General features: G+C 46.9%; 1 protein-coding gene across 2 annotated transcripts; it reads left to right on the forward strand.

The window, feature by feature from the left end:
* Positions 1-1,100: 1,100 nt before the first annotated feature.
* CLCN6 (chloride voltage-gated channel 6) lies at positions 1,101-16,011 on the forward strand. 2 transcript variants are annotated; one of them, XM_054395135.1, is made up of 23 exons: positions 1,101-1,178; positions 2,064-2,123; positions 3,194-3,259; positions 3,833-3,898; positions 4,584-4,650; positions 5,051-5,157; positions 5,378-5,504; positions 6,057-6,124; positions 6,233-6,291; positions 6,936-7,068; positions 7,978-8,091; positions 8,345-8,511; positions 9,338-9,471; positions 9,843-9,959; positions 10,285-10,438; positions 10,516-10,675; positions 10,813-10,919; positions 11,520-11,706; positions 12,311-12,468; positions 12,886-13,042; positions 13,766-13,873; positions 14,507-14,632; positions 15,931-16,011. In XM_054395135.1, exons 1-23 carry the CDS (start codon positions 1,101-1,103, stop codon positions 16,009-16,011), a joined length of 2,601 nt encoding a protein of 866 aa, XP_054251110.1. The 2 variants fall into 2 exon arrangements, with proteins under 2 accessions (XP_054251110.1, XP_054251111.1); XM_054395136.1 differs by lacking the exon at positions 3,194-3,259.
* The last annotated feature ends 4,910 nt before the right edge of the window (positions 16,012-20,921 follow it).

A 20,921-nucleotide genomic window follows, 5' to 3' on the forward strand; every position in this document is an offset into this window, starting at 1 on the left:
AGAACCACAAAGTCAGGAGAAAGGCTTCACAATTTTTGTCTACAGGCAGCATTTTGAGCAGTTTCCTTACCCTTAGGTGCATCACAGATTTGCTGGCAGAAGCTTGAAGTTATTGCAAAGAGAAAAAAAGATTTTCTAACTAAACAAAACCAGTTGCAAAATAAGACAACCTTAAACACCTGTCAGTCAGTCAGTGCTCCTGCTTGTCTATCTCTTCCACACTGCAGAGCTGAAAAGAGCTGTAGCCCAGCACATCGATGCTTATCTATGTGGTTGTGCTCATTATGTTTATGTGACACTGCTGTCCCCATTTCTTTTGCTGTTGGATATTTTTACTGCTTCCAGACCTGAGCTGACACACCCTCACACAGGATGAACATCTGCATCCTCCGAAGATTAGTTTTAGCTCCCGAGCTAAACTCAGCTGCACACATGTGCACTTCTCGTGGGGTGTGCAGTGCCTGCAAGGGACTCCCGGACCATGGCACCGGGATGATGGCCCACTGTAAGGGGCTTGTCCAGGGCCACGATGTCCCAGGCCATAGCATCAGGTAGCGGCATTGTTAGGGCCTCGGTGTCCCGGGCGGGCATTACGCTGGCGGTCCTGTAGGGCATAAAAGGGGCCCAGGGCTGGATCTACCGCGTTGCCAGTGGGGCAGCGGCACGGCTACGGAAAGGCCGGTGCGACGGGGTGGGGAGTCCCTCCTGCCGGAAGATCGGTATTTGGGGTAGGTAGCGATCGAGGTGCAGCCCGTTCCTTCACCTCAGCTGAACCCCCTGGGAGCGCGGCTCGACCCAAAGGAACCAGAGGGCAGCTCGGGCCCGCGGCACGTCGGCAACTCGGTCGGGGCCTGCGGCGGGGATCTGCCCCGAGCAACGTGGGCAGAGATCGGTCCCCCCCTTCCCGGGGCCCCGCTCACCTCCCGGCGGTGCCAGACGCTCCGCGGGCGGCCGTAGCCCGCGGCGCTTTAAGGCCGGGGCGGGGCGGGGGGGGTCACGTGGTGCGTGCCCGTTTCTGACATGGCGGCTCTGCCTCGCGCCGTGGGGGTGGAGCTACGTGTGGCGCGGCGGGTGGGGCCGGGCAGGGGCGGCGGCGGAAGATGGCGGGGTGCGGGTCCGGGCTGTGCTGCTGCTGTTGCTGCTGCGGCGAGCGGGAGAGCCGCACCCCTGAGGAGCTGGTACGACTGCAGCCCTGCGCGTCCCTCACCGCCCCCCAGCCGTGATGCCTGCTGCCTTTGACACGGCCCCGCCGCTGTGCCGGCTCGGGCGAGCGCCTGAGGGTGGGCGTTGAGCGTTGCTATGGTGCTGGGCCTGGTGCCTCCGCCCCAGGTGCCGGCACTTGGGCCCTGCGCTTCAGGGCCCGGTACCTCCGTCTGCGGTTTCGGACCCTTAGCCCGTGCTCGGCCCGGCGCTTCAGGGCCCAGTATCTCCAACCCTGCTGCTGGCGGCTTAGGGCCCGCTGCTTCAGCCAGCCCTTGGCTCAGCATCTCATGGCCCAGTACCTCAGCCACTGGTCGGCCCCGTGCCTCGCCCGGCTTTCTCCTTTGCCCCGCGTTGTGCTCAGTACGGTCCGCCCTGTCCCGGTACCCCAGTCAACGTTTGCTTTGTCTGGGCCTCCTGTTCCAGCCCCCGCGGCCAGTGCCTCAGCCTGCGCTGCTGCTCCTGCCGGGTGCAGCACCCCTTGAGCCGTCAGGGGGGACTGGCTCTGGCAGGGGCTCTCTCCAGCCATCTCGGCTAGGGGAGTGTGCCCGTGTTTCTTATCCTGTGCTTCTCAGTAACATGTTGAAGTATGAAAGAAGCTGGAGTGTGAGTTTAGTGCTCTGCTATGCTGTGGAGTGCTCCCATACGGGAGTAATTCACTGTATTCTTGCTGAGAAGCAAGCTTTAAGAGAAGGTCTTAGGTCTTATGCCTCAAAGTAGTAGTTTGGTGATCCATACTCTGACTTTATTCAACAGTAGTGGCACAGGCTTGTCCTAATTTTGGCTTTGCTGCCAACATTCTTAAGCACCTGTACATACATTCATTCCTTAGACAATTTTCCTTTCCCATGTTTGTTTTGCAGACAATCCTAGGAGAAACTCAGGAGGAAGAGGATGAGATCCTTCCACGCAAAGACTATGAGGTAGGAAAGTAACTGATAGCAGCTTATGAAATTATTGTGAAGAGGAACTGCAGGCAGGTTTTGATCCGTTTGGGTTTGTAATGAAGCAAGTGCTTAAAATGCATGACTAGTTAGATTGCATTGGCACCCACAAAAGTACCAAGAGCGGCACTTGCAAAGAGCTGCTCCTCATTTTTATGCATTTCTGTGTTAAAGCCCCGTGAGCAGAGCTTGAACATTTATTGTTTCAGTCAGCCTCTTGCTGAGAAAATTAATTTTCAGAGTCTGCTGCATTTTTCTACTTTTTAAATGTGAGATTTATAGGCTGTAGTGGTCCTGCTTCCTCATGACTGTAGCATGCATCTGTAACTTCTTGATCACTGTTGCCTTACTGCTGCATCTAATGCAATGCTGGCTTACAGCAAATTTTCCATCTGTCAGATCCTGCTCCATACAGGAGATTTTTGCTTTTTCCATGTCTGTATGGTAGCCCAGAGCTATTTAGAGCTGCTTCTGTCAGCATGGGTGCCACTAGCTCAGGCTCTTCCTGCTTGGCTTGAGAAAATGAAGCTAATGTAGATAGAAGCTGTTAGCACTTGGTGAGGATGACTGGGGGAACTCTATATTGCTGTGATAAGCTTCAGAATTGATGCTGTTCATCTGGAGAGCAATTCCTATCTATATAATCTGTATAATATCTAGTGCTTCTGCTGTAGTGAGAGGTCAAATACAAAGATCTAAGGTTAAATCCTCTGCACTGTCAAACTGGAGACACTTATGGAAGTGAAGTCTAAATCTGTACAATGTGACTTTAAATTTGAAGTTGTATTAATTGTGTTCCTGTTTCATTTCCTCACCTTAGGCAGTGAAATTGCTCTTTTCTTTCACTTCCTGATTCTCAGGGTCTGACTGTACTGGAAATAGTTAAATAAAGTTGTTTCCAGGAGGTTTTTTTTTCTATTACTGTTTGCAAAACCTACTGGGGAGTTAGTAATGACCTTTGTAATCTTTAACAGGATCTTCTCTCTGTAGTGTTTTGTGCAATTTGTTATGGCTGGTTCTCTTAAATTGACCTTTTGGCATTCTTCCAGAGCTTGGATTATGATCGCTGTATCAATGACCCATACTTGGAAGTTTTGGAGAGTGTGGACAACAAGGTAAGGCCTTGTTCTTTTTCATTAGCTTGAGAGTTAAACCTGTGGAAACAGCTCAGAAAAATTTGCACAAGGAGGGTGTGTATATGCCATTATTGGAAGTGTTTGAGGTCAGGCTGGATAGGGCTTTGAGCAACTCGATCTACTGACAGATGTCACTACTCACTGCAAAAGGATTTAGACTAGGTGATCTTTAAAGGCCCCTTCTAACCCATCCTATGATTCTAGGTACATTCCACTGCAGGAGGTTTTTTGTTTTTGTTGGTTTTTTTTTGTTTGTTTGCTTTTCTTTATAAAAGGGATTCTGCATGCTTTCTTGGTTTCTCTCTGAATAGAATGAAAACTTGTGGAGATTATAGCTCCCAGCATCTGTTCTGTTCCTCAGGTTTAAAGTGAGCAGATGTTCATCATTTCAGTTCCTATTTTTCCCTATTTTCAGGTTGCTGTTGTGACCATAATTTGTTGATTTCTCACTCTAGTTGTAACTGAGCTGCAGAGCCCTAAACCACCTTCTTCTGATCCACTGCTCTACGTTGCTTTGACTTGGGTTTTTTTATTAATCTTCTTCCTAAACAGAAAGCCCAGAGATACGAAGCAGTGAAGTGGGTGATGGTTTTTGTTATTGGAGTCTGCACAGGACTGGTAAGAGTTATGCTCTTTGGAGGATGAGGAAAGTTCAGAAGACCAAGTAATTTAGAAGTCAGTAGCCAAGGAATGATGAGGAGGAAACATTCTCTTTCATGAAATGGAGAGATTAGTAGCTGGGTTGTCACTTGGGAATTACAGCATGTTGTTGATAGATTATTTTCTGAGAAGCCTTTTTTGTTTCTAGAACTTGCTGTGCTTTCTTTGCTAAGTATTCTGGCAAATCCTTTAATTCTGCATACAGGAGAACTTGTCCAAAGGGAGCACTTAATAAAAAAAATGCCAATTTACAGCTGAACTCTATTTTTTTTTTTAAACGCTTGGCAGTACTAGTCTCATTGCATGTGCTTTCTGGAGTGTTCAAAAATGAGCTCTGTTGCCTGTCTCAGTTAAACACTGGCTTTCTTCTGTACCCAGAAGTATGTTGGGGGTATTAAAGATGCTACCAGGTTAGTCCTCTGAAATGCATCTCTTCAGGATTAATTGTCAGGTGGATTTGTCCTCAGGGGAACAAGGCAGGCAATAAATCTGAAATTCCGAAGTTACTTTGAACACTGCTTTTTGCAAAACTTCTTCATTTTCTGTCCTCCTCTGTGTGTATGCTTCTGATAGGACTGTTACAGGATGGTCTTAATTGCTTCTATGCAGCGATTCCTGATGGCAGATCTCTTCTTCTTTACAGGTGGGCCTCTTTGTGGATTTCTTTGTACGGCTCTTTACTCAGCTCAAGTTCCGGGTGGTGCAAAGCTGTATCTTTTACCTGCTGCAGGTGTTCCTGTTCGACTCAAGTGACCTTTCCCTTTCTTTTGCCATGTTTTGCTCAAAACAGCTGAGTCTCAGACTTCTGCCATCAATTGTTATTGATTAATCGAGTTTTGCCTATGCAATTCAGCCCTTGAAACCAAAAAATGTTTCTGGGATCATGTGTGTAGGCAAAGGCTAATCTCTGAAAGAATGTATGGTTTCCTTTCCTTGGAGCTGAGCTTTGAGTTCTGAAAAGGAAGGCTGGCTTCCTGATGGGTTGTTAGCTGCCCTGGCTGGGGTGGGAAGCAAAGATTTGCCTTCTGGTGCAGGTGGGACCCCAGACAGTACCAAATGATTGTGAATTGATGGGGGCAGTGCTGTTGTTTTCCTTGACCATCCCTGCAGCGGTGGAAGAATGCACTGAGAAAGGTTGTCTTGCGTTGTCCTTGCTGGAGCTGCTGGGCTTCAACCTGACCTTTGTTTTTCTGGCCAGTCTTCTGGTCCTGATCCAGGTAAGACTTGGGCCCACTGCTGCACTTTACAGAGCACAGGTCCTAAGTGTGAAGTGTCCTTGCAGGAAGCACTTTCTCTTCCAAGACATCAAACTATCTTCACAGTGTTGATTGGTTTAGCTAAGCAGGATCTCTTTGTCCCTTGCTGAGCTCTCTGATGAGAGATTGTTGGTCAGCCATGAAATGAATGTAATACAGCATTCATGTTTCTTTTCTGTAGCCTGTAGCAGCAGGATCAGGAATTCCTGAAATTAAGTGCTACCTCAATGGGGTGAAGGTTCCAGGGGTTGTGCGCCTCCGGACGGTGGTGTGCAAAGCTATGGGAGTGCTCTTCAGCGTGGCAGGAGGTAAGAAGGGCTGCAGTGTATTGCTGCAGGGGGAAAAATGCTGCCCCTGCTCTACATAGGGCACAAGAGGCTTCTCCCACTTTTCTAGCAAAATGATTTTGATGGGCTGGAGCAGAGTCATGAGTCCTGAGTACATATGTAGAGTGGAAAAAAGACAGAAGGGTCAGGATTCTTGGGGGAACAGGTACTTTCTTAGGTGGGTTAATCAGAAGACACTTTTTGTATGTCAGTACAAGAGGAAGACCTGAGAATTCTCCAGAAGAAGGTGTTTGGAGCAGCCTGGAGGAGGTTATGTTCTGAGCAGCAGGGCAAAATGACTTGGAAAGTTCAGAGTCCTTGTAACAGCTCTTTTTGAATGATTCCACACTTTCAGAGTGCAAAGTCTGTGCAAATCTTCACAAACATTTTAGGAGGCCAAGGGGTTCAGTACCTTCCCTCACCTTGAGGCTTGGCAGAGGGGACTGGCATGGTGTGGGAGTGATGAGCTGATCTCTCCTGGGGAGTAAGTAGCATTGTCAGGAATGTGTTGCACCATGAATCCTATTTTTCCAGGTCTTTTTGTCGGGAAGGAGGGTCCAATGATTCACAGTGGTGCTGTTGTGGGTGCAGGTTTGCCACAGGTTAGTGCTGGCCTGGGTGGTTGTCCTGGTCACACCACTGCTTTGTAAGAATGCTGTGAGGAGTCAATTTCTATCTCCTATGTTTCTAAATCTTTCCTTTGTTTGTAGTTCCAGAGCATCTCTTTGAGGAAGATCCAGTTTAACTTTCCCTATTTCCGCAGTGACAGGTACTGTAGCCAGGCTGTGGAGGAAGGGAGAGGAGGAGGAGGAGGAGTGAGCAGACTTGCCTGGGAGAAGGGTGGTGAGCCGGGATGGATCAGTCAGGTGTTTGTCCAGTTTCTCTCTAGTGTCCTGCAGTTTCAGTCTGCATCAAGACAACACAATGACTTGACTCTTCCATGCTGCTCTGGTCTCCATGCTCATTGATGTTCTGTTGCACTACTCAGCAAATCTCTACCCATTTGAAGCCTTTAATCTGAACGCTTAAATGGCTTCGTTGTTAGGAACCAGCTCATTTACTCACTCCTTATGGCCAAGATATGCTATAGAGAAGGCTGGTTTGCCTGAATATGAACAAAATCTTGCCCTACCCTCCCTGAAGTTCTTTCAGGTGATGCTGGTGTCCCATGGTTAGGATGCTTCCTCATACACTGGGCAGCTGTGGAGTGCCAGAGTTTCACTATGTGTTGGTGCCATGATGCTGCCATGACTTATGCATAAATAGTGCTGTTTGCTGTGGCCAGCACTTCTCCCAGCTGTCACTCTTGTATCCCTGGGATATATCCATAAATGGGAATGGTCTCTTTGCAGAACCTGAGCACATCCAGAGCTCTGCTTTCCTAAACTGAGATTGTTTTCCTCTTCCCTTCAGGGACAAAAGGGATTTTGTGTCTGCTGGAGCTGCTGCAGGGGTTGCAGCTGCCTTTGGAGCCCCTATTGGAGGCACTCTTTTCAGCTTGGAAGAAGGTTCCTCTTTCTGGAACCAGGGACTTACATGGAAAGTGGTGAGTAATGACTCTGGTTCTTTCTGTGTGACTCTTTCTTGGGCTGGACCTTTGGGAAGGCTTGTCCATGAGGGCATTCGGGTTATCCTGACTCCTCCTGACTCTCCTGGCAGGAGAGAGTTTGCCTGCTCTATCAGTGCTGTAGAATTACTGCAGATCAAGAGCAGAGAGCAGTCTGGTACTGTCTGGAATTATGTAGGCAGCAGATTTGGTGTTAACTGGAAGAAGGGCTTTTGTGGCTGGGCTCTCTGCAGTCTGATGCTTTGGGAGCAGACAGAGTAAAGCCAGGTGCTAGATTTTTTTCTGCTTTTCTCTGCCTTGGGAAGCTGTATTGCAGCAGTGCCCTGTGCCTTCTGGTTGTCCATTTATCTCCCTGTAGTGCTTTCCTGAAGGTGAAAGGATATTAAAAATTTATTTGATTTCATCATGCTTCTGGCATTTCTCATGGCAAATATCCTGTTGATGGGATTCAGTTAATCTGCTTTTTCTCAGCAACAATAAAAGGAGCCAGGGGATTTGCCAAGACAGCAACACTTTCTGAGCCAATGAAGGCCTCAATTCCAACTCTAAACAAGCTGTGTTAGTGCCATGTGATTGATTTGCAACTGCAAGTTGGCATATTCAACCCACACACAAAAAAAAAAAAAAAGAACTTTTGCTGCAAGAATTACTAGGTGAAATTCCAACTTCTTGTGTAGAAAACCCAAATTAGCTAATTCCAGAAGTCCATTTTGGGATTGCTCTCATTTGCAGCAGAGAGTGGGTGTTAAACCTCAGTAGATTATTTTCCTAAAGCCTGAGAAGGCTCTGAAGTTTTTGTATCCTGACATAAATCTCAAGAAGAGCTGACTCTGCCAATCTCAATTTGGGAGTCTTTACTTCTGTTTTTTTTTTTTGTTACTTCCTCAGCTTTTCTGTTCAATGGCTGCCACCTTCACTTTGAATTTTTTCCGCTCTGGGATTCAGTTTGGAAGTTGGGGTTCTTTCCAGCTCCCTGGGCTGCTGAACTTTGGGGAATTCAAGGTAAGATTTAGAGCTGATATTTTTCCCCTTCAATCTCCTGTCAGTTCAATGTTTCTTTCTTAGTTTTATTTTCTGTACATGCTTGTATTTCAGTGAAGGGCAGTTGATATTTAGCTGCAATGCACCAGTAGACTAAGACAGAATTGTTGCCCTTTGGTCAGAGCTGCTGAAAGTCTCCTGCTGTGGAGACAGACCTGTTGGTAGGAAGTGGCAGCAATTACTGTAACACTCATTTTTTTGCCTCTGTGTGTAGTGCTCTGAGTCTGATAAGAAATGCCACCTCTGGACAGCTGTGGACTTGGGCTTCTTCATTCTGATGGGGATTGTGGGAGGCCTTCTTGGAGCCACCTTCAACTGCCTGAACAAGAGACTTGCGAAATACCGCATGCGGAATGTGCATCCCAAGCCAAAGCTGGTCAGGTATTTGTGCAGGGATCTCTGATCTGTGTCCCAAAACAAAAGCATCCATCTAGAAGACCCAGTGAGTGGGTCTGGAGGAAATCCCAGACCTGTTCTTTTTAAAATCATAAAACAAAGCTTCCATGTTTAGAATTCCACACCAGAAACCAGATGTCACAGTCTCTGTGCCTTTTGGTTTTCTGTTTTCTCTGGTGGTATGGGGAGAGCTGCAAGAGATCCGCAGGGAGCTTTGTCTCCATGCAGTACTTTTTTTATCTTGTCCAAACAGATGTCGAAGGAATACTTCATTCCACTTTTTTTTTTTTTTATTATCTTGGTTAATTAAATTCACAACTGAGCTAATATCTGTGCTATTTAGAGAGGGGATACTTCTGGAAAATAGCTGTTGGTTTGCTCTGGACAATTCCTAAATAGGAAGCCTGGGTTTGGGGCAAAAAAATGAAGTGTATTTTAGTGGTTAGAGAAGAGATTATGAGAGACTGTATCAGTCTGTCTAGTCCTCTCCAGCCTTTTACCCTGTAAGGACCTACAGGACATCGTTTCCATGTGAACAGCCTCATCACTAAACCCTTCCCTGTGGCTTCTTGTATGTGACTGCTGGGTGTTCTCTAGGCAGAAAATAGCTCCTTTATGGGGCAGGCAATTAAAAAAGCGAGTTAGCACAATTCCTAGCAACCAACTCGTACTTCAGCTTGACCTGCAGAGTTCCCTGCATCTGATGTTGAGATCTAGTGACTGATGCTTCTTGCAGCTTTATCAAAGTCCTGTGTAGGGCTGGGTCTGGGTTACAGGGCTTCAGTGTATGATTTCTGTTGTGTGCTTGCAGAGTCTTGGAGAGCCTGCTGGTGTCCTTGACTACCACAGTTGTGGTCTTTGTAGCCTCCATGGTTCTGGGGGAATGTCGGCAGATGTCTTCCACTAGCCATAGTGGCAATGACACTCTGGACCTGCAGGTGAGGGATCTTTTGTTGCAATTATATGTTCCCATCACGTTCACCCTCCAGAGAAGCACAGGCACATAATGAGCTTTTCACAGATTCTGTACCTAACAGAACTTCAGTGAAAGCCTGTGTCCAGTTGCAGGAGGTTAGACTGATAATGAAAGCTACCCTTTGTGCTTTTGTCCTTTCACAAAACAACTCGGACTGTGAACTAGGGAGCCCACTGAGGCTGCAGGCCCCATGTCTGCTGTTGATGTTTAGTCTGAACTTCCCAAAGTGTAGGCTGGCAGCCCTATAGAAAGGCTGCTCCCATTCTGCTCAAAGGCTAACATAGGAGAGAGTGGATTTTAACTGTTTGTGTCTTGTGTGTCCTGCATTAGGATATGTCACAGGATGTGAATTCAAGCATCAAAACTTTTTTCTGTCCAAATGAAACCTACAATGACATGGCCACACTCTTCTTCAACCCTCAGGAGTCAGCCATCTTGCAGCTCTTCCACCAAGATGGTGAGTAGCCAGGAGACTGTGTCTCATCCCATGCTCATGCTTCAGATCTCCATCTTGCTTGCCTTGTCATAAAAATCACAGGGCAAGTAACATCTTCAGGCCTTCATGGCTCTGGGAGATTGCTAGGATAGCAGCTCAAAACCTCCCATGCTTTTCCTCTCTTTTTCACTTACTCATTGTCTTTGTGTGTGTTTGGACTCAGAGACTCAGTAGCTGTTTGTGAGATGAGCCTGCTGTGAGCTGAGGGGTGGATGGTGCAAGACTGCTGTCTTTGTCCAACAGATTTGTGCTCCTTTAGTCAGTCTTGATTCTTCTTGTGTTGCAGGTACTTTCAGCCCAGTCACACTGTCCTTGTTCTTCCTTCTCTATTTCTTACTCTCCTGCTGGACATATGGGATCTCTGTCCCCAGTGGGCTTTTTGTGCCATCACTGCTTTGTGGGGCTGCCTTCGGACGCCTGGTCGCCAACCTCCTCAAAAGGTGCCTTGAGGGTGTGTATGTGTGGGAGAGGTGGGCTCTGGCAGGTTCTCATCTCCAGGCTCTCTGTTTCCCTCTAGCTACATTGGCCTGGATCACATCTACTCGGGAACTTTTGCACTGATCGGGGCAGCAGCATTCCTGGGAGGAGTAGTCCGCATGACAATTAGCCTGACTGTCATCCTCATTGAATCCACCAATGAGATCACCTATGGGCTCCCAATAATGATCACCCTCATGGTGAGTGCAGAGTTGTAGCTTGAGCTTTTTGCAGACTCCTTGAATGTGAGCTGGTTCTGAATCTGTCTTCCATCCAGGTCTCTAATAAGTCAAGGAGCCTTGTACTTGGATCAATATTCTTTCTATTTGCTCTGCAGGTAGCCAAATGGACAGGAGACTTTTTCAACAAAGGCATCTATGACATCCATGTGAACTTACGAGGAGTGCCTCTCCTGGAGTGGGAAACAGAGGTGGAAATGGATAAGTAAGGCTGCTCCTCTTGGCAGGGTTGTGGGTTGGAATTTGTGGTAGGGTCCTTCTTCAGAAAGGAGTACTGTAATGCAGGGGGATGATGCATCATCTCCAAAGAATCTGGCTGCTACGAGAGGAGCAACTGTGAGGAGGACTGCTCTGAAAGGAGTTGGGTGTATACATCAGGCCTGTGGCAGTAGAGAGATGCTGGAGCCCTTTCTGAGGAGGGGTGGGTGGGTGGAGATTCATTTGTGAGGTTTGGCAAGAACTCTGTGAAAGCCTTCCACTTGACTTTGCTTCTTGAAGAATTTAGTTTTCCTGCCTCTCATCTCTTCTCAGTAGTGTTCTTCACACGTTTTCTGTGTGAAGAGATGGAAGCTTTTTCCTTGTTTATCATGCATTGCTGCAATGTTCTGTTAAAAATGAAATCAACTGTGCCAGCACTGCTAATAGCATGGTGAAGGTGAGCACATAGGTACCAGTTGCTGGCAGAATTAAACTGCAGCAGACTTCTTCAGGATCTTGGTTTGGGACTGGTTTGTTCCCTTGTTTGTCCATCACCAGCCTTTTCTCCCTGCTGTGATGTAGCAATCTTGGCTTTCTGTTTCCTCAGACTAAGAGCCAGTGACATCATGGAACCCAACTTGACGTATGTCTACCCACACACCAGGATCCAGTCCCTTGTTAGCATCCTGCGCACAACTGTCCATCATGCCTTCCCTGTGGTGACTGAGAACCGGGGCAATGAGAGGGAGTTCATGAAGGGAAACCAACTGATCAGTAACAACATCAAATTCAAGGTAAAAAGTTGCTCATTTGAGAAGCTGAAGAGAAAAGAGCTTTGTTTTGTAGGTAGAAGGCTCTTTCTTTTATTATCTAGGCTTTTGTCAGTGCAGAATTCAGGTCACAGATAAGCTCCTACTGCAACACAAAGTTTTCAAGGACTCAATTTCATTCTGTTCTCTGGGTCAGGGTAAAGGCAGAAGAGTGGGCTGCATTCCTAGAGGGAACAGTTAAGAGGACTAAGACATGGAAGAAGCTTGGATTTGCCACCCAAGGACTGAACTCACCTTTGAGATCAGATGGTGCCTAAATGCTTCTCTCCTTTGTAGGAGGGGTAGTGGGGCAGATGCTTTAGTTTCTTGAGAAACTAAATTTAAGGTCAGAATGCATCATGAATATGCTCGTGGCACACGTGTGCTCTAGCAAGGAAGGGTGCCCCAGTTCCTAAGCTCCAGGCTCTGTCCAGGGACAGTACAGTCCTCTTGGCTATTACAGGTACTGCAGCATCACTAAGGAACACCTTATCTGGTGACATAAAGCTGTGATCAGATAGGCCATAGTCTTCTCTGGGTAACTCTTGAGCTGCTGAGTGAGTATCTGCAAGTTGCTTGTTGTACACAGAAGTCCAGCATCCTCACCCGAGCCGGCGAGCAGCGCAAGCGCAGTCAGTCCATGAAGTCCTACCCTTCCAGTGAGCTGCGTAATATGTGTGATGAGCACATAGCAACTGAGGAGCCACCAGAAAAGGAGGATCTGCTGCAACAGATGCTAGAGAGAAGGTGAGGTCCTGGTAGGCACAAATGTGTGGAAATGTTCCATTTCCATATGTTGAGATGTGGTGCTTCATACAATCCTTGTCATTCCGTGGATCAGAGGAAACAGTGCTACCATCTAAATTTTAGAAGTGCCCTGCCAGGTCTCATCAGCCAGTGTTGGGACTCACAGTTGTGACCAGGTCTTAGGCTTGATGGTATTCAACCTTTTAACTTAAATTTCCTTCAAACACCTATCCAGAAATATTTCCTGGAGAGGATGGAATAGCTAGCAAAATGTCTGCAGAAACTTGATGCCTCCTTGCCTACAAAATCTTGAGGGCTCTGTAAAGCTTATCTCTCCCAGCAGCTGTTGTTTTGGAGGCAGGTGTATGTGTCTCTCCTTAAGTCCATGAAACTCAGAACATGTTAAATCTCTCACAGGTACACTCCCTACCCCAACCTGTACCCTGACCAGTCTCCCAGTGAAGAGTGGACCATGGAGGAACGCTTCAGACCTTTGACCTTCCATGGCTTGATCTTGCGCTCGCAGTTGGTCACCCTCCTTGTCAGGGGTGTTTGTTACTCTGAGAGCCAGTCAGTGAGTCTTTCTAATCAGAAATTGCACCAGACATCCCTGCCATCTTGGCTGAGAAGGTTGGGAATGATATTTATGGGCTGCAAAAAAAAAATTGAGCCGTTTTTGCACTTTAGGGCATGCATCTGTGTTTTAAAAGCTGTGGGCAGGTCATGTGAATTCTCCCTTGCAGCACTGAAATAAAGGGAAATTAATTTCTGTTGAAGTATGCCCAAGAAAAGAAAACAACTACTGTTTGAAGAATAAGCCAATAGACTTACTTGTTGTATAAAGGTGCAGTCTTGTCAGAACTGAAGAATAAAGAGCAGATACTAAATACGAACTAAATACAAACAGAGCAACCAGCAGGGTATACTTTGTGGTTTTACTGCTGGATGCCAGGGTCTTGCCAGAAGACTGTCAGCTCTCAGCTCTGTCACTGAGATCAGTGTGGGTGTTTGAGGCCCATCTGTTCCAAGGCTGATGCGCTGCTGCCCTCCAACGTTGAGTGTAGACCTGTGAGAGGCTGGAGAGCAGACCTGCTGCTCTCAGCAAACACCTCTGTGGGTTTGAGCTTTGCTGCATTCTGAGATGAGCTGCCAGGAGTTCTGCAGAAGTTCTGTGTGGGCACGGGAGGAGAAGGAGATCAAGGTCAGCAGTTAGGAGACACCATGTGCTGTGCTGCTTGCAGCCCATGTCCCATCTGGGATGGTGACAGTGGCTCAGTGGGATTTGTTTCACCTGCAGAGTGCAAGTCAGCCTCGCCTGTCCCACGCAGAGATGTCGGAGGATTACCCCCGCTACCCAGACATCCATGACCTGGACCTCACCCTGCTGAATCCTCGCATGATAGTGGTAAGGGATGCAGTGTCATAGTGTTTCCTGATATGTGTTTTAGCATTGTCCCAAGCCTGAGCATGTTTAAGTCCACTCTTAGATGCAGTGAGCAGCACCCTGTACTCACACAGTCACTCAGCCTTGTCTGCATGTGGGAATCCACCCTCATACTTGCTCTGAGGTAGCATTGCATGCAGGTGCTTCACTTCCAGGATAAGACATTTCCTGTCTAGTTGAACTTCCTTCTAGGTTAGGCTCCTGCCTGAGAGAGATTGCACAGGCAGACTGCTGATACCTGTTGGGCATTCTGTGTGCTGGCAGCTCGGTGGCAGACCTGTCATTGTTTTTGTGATAGGACTTCTGTGTAGACCAAAGTGCTTTTTTAATATATATTTGTATTTTCATGGACCTGTATTTATGCTGCCTAAAGGCTTTCTGCATCTCTTAGGCTCTTAAGATCATGGATTACATTGTACAAATAAACTGTGACGGAATCAGGTTCCTGAAGTAATTTCATATTCATGGAGAAAAAGATGATGCCCACTGTCCAAAACCCTGTCCAGAGATCAGTGCACAGGAGGGATTGTAGGTACTGCTCATTGGTGATTCCCAGTGCCTCTTGTAATTAATGTAATTGTTTTTCTTTCCTAGGATGTCACCCCATACATGAACCCATCACCCTTTACTGTCTCTCCAAACACTCATGTGTCACAAGTCTTCAACCTGTTCAGGACAATGGGACTCAGACACTTACCGGTTGTGAACGCAGTTGGAGAGGTGAGTCCTTATCTCTGCTTTGTCTTGGCTGCGTGAGGAGGATCCACTGCAGTTTTTGCAGTGTTTTCCACCTTTGGGAAAACTTAAGATCTGTTTTAATGCCAAACAGAAATGCTTTAAAGAGATCAGAATGTGATCTTCTTCAGGCCCTGAAGCATTGATGGTTGCTGTGACTGTTACCAGCTTTCATGTGCAAGCCTGCTTTCTGCTTTGCCCAGGAGGGGCAGGACATGTGGTCACTCTCCTGTCTCCAGCTGGCAGGAGGTGGAAGCTCTTCTTGTCTTGTGGCTGTTGAGAGGTCTTGAGCTCATCAGAAGCCACTAATTTGGCATCCATTTTGACAGCTTTATTCAAGGCCAAGAACAGAATTTCCTGTTGGGGTGTTGGAGCAGGAGGTTTTTCTGCTGGAAGGGAACTTGCATTCTGTTCCTACTCATAGAAGCAGCAAAACAAAGGAGTCTTTCAATGGTTTGTGCTTGATTTGCTGTGCTTGTCCCTGCCACCCACAGTGCTCAGGAAGAGTCAGTAGGTGTCAGTAAGTTCCTATGAACATAAAGTGAACCTGTTTCCCTTAAGCCTGGGCTGGTCTGTTCCTGAGAGACAGCAGTGCTTTTCCTGCCCCTTGGGGTTCCTGTTAGTTGAAAACAAGAGTTGTTGTCTCATTCCATCTTTAGTACAAGATGCAATGCTCTTGCAGCTCTGGAGAGCAGCCTAGTTCTAAACTCAATCTGTAGAATAACTGAGGTGTTCTATCAGCCGTCATGTGTGGGGTTGACTGTTTCCCCAGCAGACTGGGAGTGGGTCCCATTTGTGACCTGCCAGTTAGTGACAGTCGGTGTGCAGTCACTACTGAGCTAGTCTTTACCATTTCTGTGTTTTGGTCTTCAGAGCTTCCTAAAATCTATCTGATATGAGCTATCTGCAGTTGTGTCGTTGGCACAGCAGGAATGTCTCTAATGAAGAGGCAGCTTTGTTACTTGCAGTTACAGTTTTCACTTTCCAGAGGACCAAGTTGCATCCCTGTGCTGTCCAATGTGGACAGGATTTCCCTTCCTAGGCAGGGCTGACTCTGCTGTGTCCAGACATGATGGCAGCAGTTAAGCAGAGTCTTGCATGTCGATGAGGAAGGGGTGTTGTTCTGCTGAGATTTGAACTTGAACCCACTCTAACTCAGCAATGGTCAAGAGCTGCTTACAGGTTCCCTTTTTGGGGTATTGGTGAGAACGGCAGCTCTACCACACGCATCTGTTAGTAGCACATCTATGACCCTAGTACCTTTTTTCCTCTTTCTCTTTAAGATTGTTGGGATAATCACTCGTCACAACCTGACCCATGAGTTTCTGCAGGCAAGACTGAGACAGCACTATCGGACCATTTGATGCTCTGCCCCACTCTGGTGTGGCTGCCTCCCTGCTCCAGGCCTGCACACGCGCTCGCATTCTGCTTGGACCCCGCAAGGCCCAAGACTTGCCGTTTGGCTTCTCACATGCATATCAAGCCTGAGATGCTGGAGAACATCTTGCCAGCCAGAGAACTAGAGGAGATGCCTGAGCCCAAGAGCTGTTGATTGGTCTCAGGCACTTGGTTTGACCACTCTTGATCCAGGTTTCTTCCTTTCCCTGTGCTCCAGTGATCTCCTTCCATCAGATGTTGTCTTGACACTGTATGTTCTGCTATTTGGTTTAGTTTTGTTTTGTTTTGTTTTTTTTTTAACGGTTGGAAAAAAGAACCAGCTGGTTCCACTGTGTCCTGTGCAGAGATCTGTGCAGCATCTTTTCCCTACCCTCATGTATGTTTCCCTTTTCGTCCTCCTCCCTTGTTCCTTGTTGCCTTATTTGTGTGAGAAGGAGGTCACTGTCAAGGCTGAGAGGAGACAGTGAAGTTTGCAGTTATGCAAGAGCTGCTCTGGAAGGTGGCTTTTCTGAAAAGCAGTATTAAAAAAGCCAATATTTTGGAAGTACACCTCTCTTTGCAGGTGCTCCCAGTTGCCCATGTTTTTCCACTTTGGCTTCATTTGCTCCTAATTTCTATCCTTTTATGGGGAAGTGTTCCTGCTGTGATGGTTTTGACAGCAGCTGACTCCTGAGAGCAGCCCAGCAGATAAGAAGTTCAAAGCAGTTCAAGTCCAGTTACTATTTAGGATTATAAATATTTAATACATTTGCAGAGCACCTCAGAGAAGGGAGATCTCTTTCCCTGTTAGCTGTTGCTGTTATCTCCCTGTGAGAGACTCTGCTAAGGCACTTTGTGGGTACTCCACTTTTGTCACTCCCCTGACACTTTTGCGTTTCTTGGCATTTGTAGGCACTTTGTCCTTGTACTGATCCAACAGTGAGAGCTTGGAACACCTTTCCAGCTGGAGGTAGAGACCAGGGAACCCCATGTCCTCAGAGCATGGTGAAGTGTTGAGTTTTGGGGGCAAACAGAAGTGATGCCCTGTCTCTGGGCTTGGTTGAATGATCCCTGTGCTGTGAGAAGAGCTGGTGTAACTTCAGGCTGACACATAGGAGGGATACTTGGTGATGGTGGCTAACAGGGAGGATCTGCTGCAGGGTGATGAGTGGGGCTGTCTGTGCTCTAAAAATACTTGGCATAATGTTTGCAACTGCCATAGCCCAAGTATCTGTAAGGGTAAAATCAGCATTTAGGAGCCAGTTACAGCCAGTTCACTGCTTTAGCAGGTACCATCCTGACCAGCACCTGTATTGTTCCAGCAGGCACCTGCCCTCTTGAGTTTTGCATACAGATAACCCTCTGTGGGAAGCCAGCATTGTGCCTCCAGGGCCTGCAGAGCTGATTGGCTTGATAAAGCACAGAGCATTCTCCCAGCCAAGAGACTGGGCCAAGTAACATGGGAAATGTATCCCAGACAAGCTTCTACACAGCCTGGGAGCACTCCAATTAACCTGTTGTCTGCCATAAGGAGCCAGCTAGGTGAGAGCTGTGGCAGAAGGAAACCAGACATTGTGTTGTCTGAATTCAGGCTGAATCTTCATCTAGGCTGAAGATTTTCTTGACTAAGCCTGAAGGAGTGGTCCCCTTTCCATACATGTGTCATAACACTAAACCTGTTAAAACGGTCCCTTTGACTGACTTTATGGAAGCTGGTTGTTCTAGGCTGTGACTCTGCAAACTGCTGGCTGCTGAGCCTTGCTGCAGTTGAGATTAGGAGGAGGTTTTGTGCCCAGGTCACTAGCCATGGACTTGATGTAGGGCTCTTTAAGTCATTGGAACTCTTAGATGTTGGTGGAATCATTGCAGTCTGGATAGTTTGAGGGCAGATGCACTCTCTTGCTGTGAATGCAGTGGAGACAGCTGAGTCATGGAAGGCTCTTGAATTTTGTCCAGCAGATGAGAAAACTTGAGGTTTCTGAGGCCTTGGTTCCTGAGGCCAAGTTTTAGGGTAGAATTTGTGCTTGTCATACAGCGCATGGCATGGCTCAGCTGCAATGTTTGGTTGTAGCAAAGCTGTTTGTAAGCACTTTGGTTTTACTTTTTATTTTTCTCCATTGACCCTATTTTCACTTAGTGTTCTTTCCCATCTGTTGTCTTCTTTAAAGAGAGGAAAGGCAGACCTTTCTTTGCACTTGTACCATTTCCACAAAGGAGGGAGTGGGCTGTGGTACATACAGTGGCAGCTGTTGCAGAGGAAACTGGTTATGTCCCAGGACCCTTTGTTAACTCTGACCCCTCTCCAGGGCTGCTTAGGAAGTGACCTAGCTAAAGAGCAGGGCTTGTGTTCACTCTTCCCTTTCTTGCTTTGGAATGTGCAGAAATGGCTTTTGTCTTCTCCACCCAAATAGTTTTGCTGGTTTCTGACTATCCTAGCTCCATTTTGAGTAAGGCATGCAAGCTCTTAAAAGCTCCAAGAATAGGTGTTTTCCTACAGCCACTGTCCATCCTGTGCCTTCAGCCTGGACTCTTTAGCTGGAAAAAGTCTGGCATACTCCTTGGAGCATATGAGTAGGCACTGACTTGCAAATTCTTTCTTTGTAAGCAGAGTGAGGATGTTTGTTCTCTCCAGATAGTCTCTGCAGGTAGTTCTGAAATGTCTGAGGTGTTGCACTGAACTATCCCACAAAACTTCCAGCACCCTTTTGCACACCCTGAAGCAGCACTGTAAGTTCTGTCAACCTGCCTTTCATTCAAAGGATTTGTGCTGTGTGGACAGTTAGAAATCATGGGAATCCTGGTTTGATAGGATTTCAGATCACTCTGCTGTGGAATTAGCAATCCCATACTGTCAGAGCACCTGGCAAGAATGCCCTGTGTCTCTCCATGACAAATCTTTTTCCTCTTGCTCATGTTGAATGATAGCATGTGGAAGGTTCCTTCTCTTTCTGCACTAGAATAGGGCTCCTTAGATTGTTTGCCTTGAGCTGGTCATGTCCTGTTTTATTTCTTTACACAAACTGCAGCAGTGTGTTTTGCTGCAGTCTGTCTTGTCATCACTACTGAGGGCTGGAATTAGGCATTCCAGACAAGACAGACTGAAAGATCCTGTCAAGGTTTGTCTGAGTGCCAGCTGTACTTGCCCAGGAGAAGGCCACTTGCCTTCAGCCTGCTGTCAGCACTGTCAGCTCTGCCTGTGCATCTCTCTTACTCAAGCATTTTAGCTTGAAAACACATCCCTTTCACTCCTTCAGTCAAGATGTTCCAGGGGAGGGTAGTGGGTGACCCTGTCAGTGGCTTTAAAGGGAACTCTGAGCATGCACTCAGTGTGTGTAACCTGCAGAAAGGGAAGGCCAAGTTCATCTGACCTTTGGAGATGCAGGACTGAGGCAAAGGGGCTTGTGTTGGATCATTCTTCTCACTCTGAATTCCTTTCTTACAACACACTACCTGCTGCTTCTGTTCTGGCTCTGGTTGCTTAGTGATTTACCCAGAAACTTACTCCTAACATAGGTGCCTGTGACCTTTTACTCAGAGCAACACTAAAGGAATAGTAACTAAGAACTGGATTAGTATTGTTGGCTGAAGTTAGGGGGTGGTGTGGGGCCTCCTCCCCTGCCTCTTGATTTCCTGTGCAGTGTTTGTGGTTTGAATTGTTGACTTACTCTGAGCCATTCCAATGGTAGCAACTTACGTTTCCATGTGTTTGTTTGCACTGGTTTTTGTTATGAGATTATGTAAGCTAATTCCACAGTGTGTACATAAATTGTATTTTTTTGAAATTTGTATGAATATAATTTTATTTGAACAATGGCACTTGGGAAGTATTTCATGTAACCATAACGTGTCTGAGAGTAAAATGTTTGTCTCCTTCAGCACTTTCAAGGCCTTTTGATGTTTCTAGTGTTTTATTTTGGCCCTTTATTGTAATAAAACTATTAGAACATGGCAATGTCCAAGAACATGATTTGAGATAGATGAAAGACACCTAGAGTGCAGTGTGGTACCTCTTGCGTTACAGGTGGCTTCTCCAGGGTGTGGAAAATCTTGGGCTTTAGCATTAGCTTTTACTTAGCTTGTAGCTCTTTCCTGCTTTATCCCTGTGGAGCTGCTCTTCTTGTCCAGGGTGCTGAAGCACTTCCAGCGGCAGTGGGATGCAGGCAGCCTCTTAGCATCCACTGAAGCTTTTCAAAGCCAGCATCTGAAAAACCTTGTTCACAGCTGGGGTGAGTTTGCAGGGAGTTCCACTAGCATCTGGGGAGAGAGGGCTTTCAGCTTCTGAGGTTTAGGCATTAAGGACACTGTTTACAAGTCCATGTCCCTTTCTAAAAAGCAGATGTCCCTTTCCCAGGCTGTTTCAAGCCCACAGAGTTAAAAGCACAAGTGGCTACGTGGGCCATGAGTGGTTTAACAACATTTTAGTGATTAAGTGCCTAGGACCAGGAAACTGGACCCTGGATGCACCAGTTGGAACAGGTGAACATAGAGTCCATACTGCATTGAAGAGCTTGTGACGGATAGAAAAGACAGGACAACCCTGAGCCTCTTGGTGGCTCTTCCAGCAGCTCCTTGATGGTTATACCAGAGAATATCCCTGTAGGATGGCTGACTTTATACACCCATCTTGTCTTTCTTTTCTTCTTCCAAATTCCCAACATAGCAAGCCCAGCTCTAGCTGCCTTCTCCACTATATTCTGTTTTCTTACCCATCCTGTGTTCTTCCTGCCTTTTTGTTTCACTCTGCTGTTATTCTTCTCACTGTGGGACTGATCTTGAGACCTCTTCTCTTTATACTTGCAGTGATGGTAGGAATAAAACTCAAAGAACAAAGCTCACTAAGAGTTGGGGAGCTGGGGCCAGCAGAAGATTCCCTTTCTGAGTTATTTGTCCATAGCAG

Source organism: Indicator indicator, chromosome 32, assembly GCF_027791375.1.
Source record: "Indicator indicator isolate 239-I01 chromosome 32, UM_Iind_1.1, whole genome shotgun sequence".
NCBI classification, from domain to species: Eukaryota; Metazoa; Chordata; class Aves; order Piciformes; family Indicatoridae; genus Indicator; species Indicator indicator.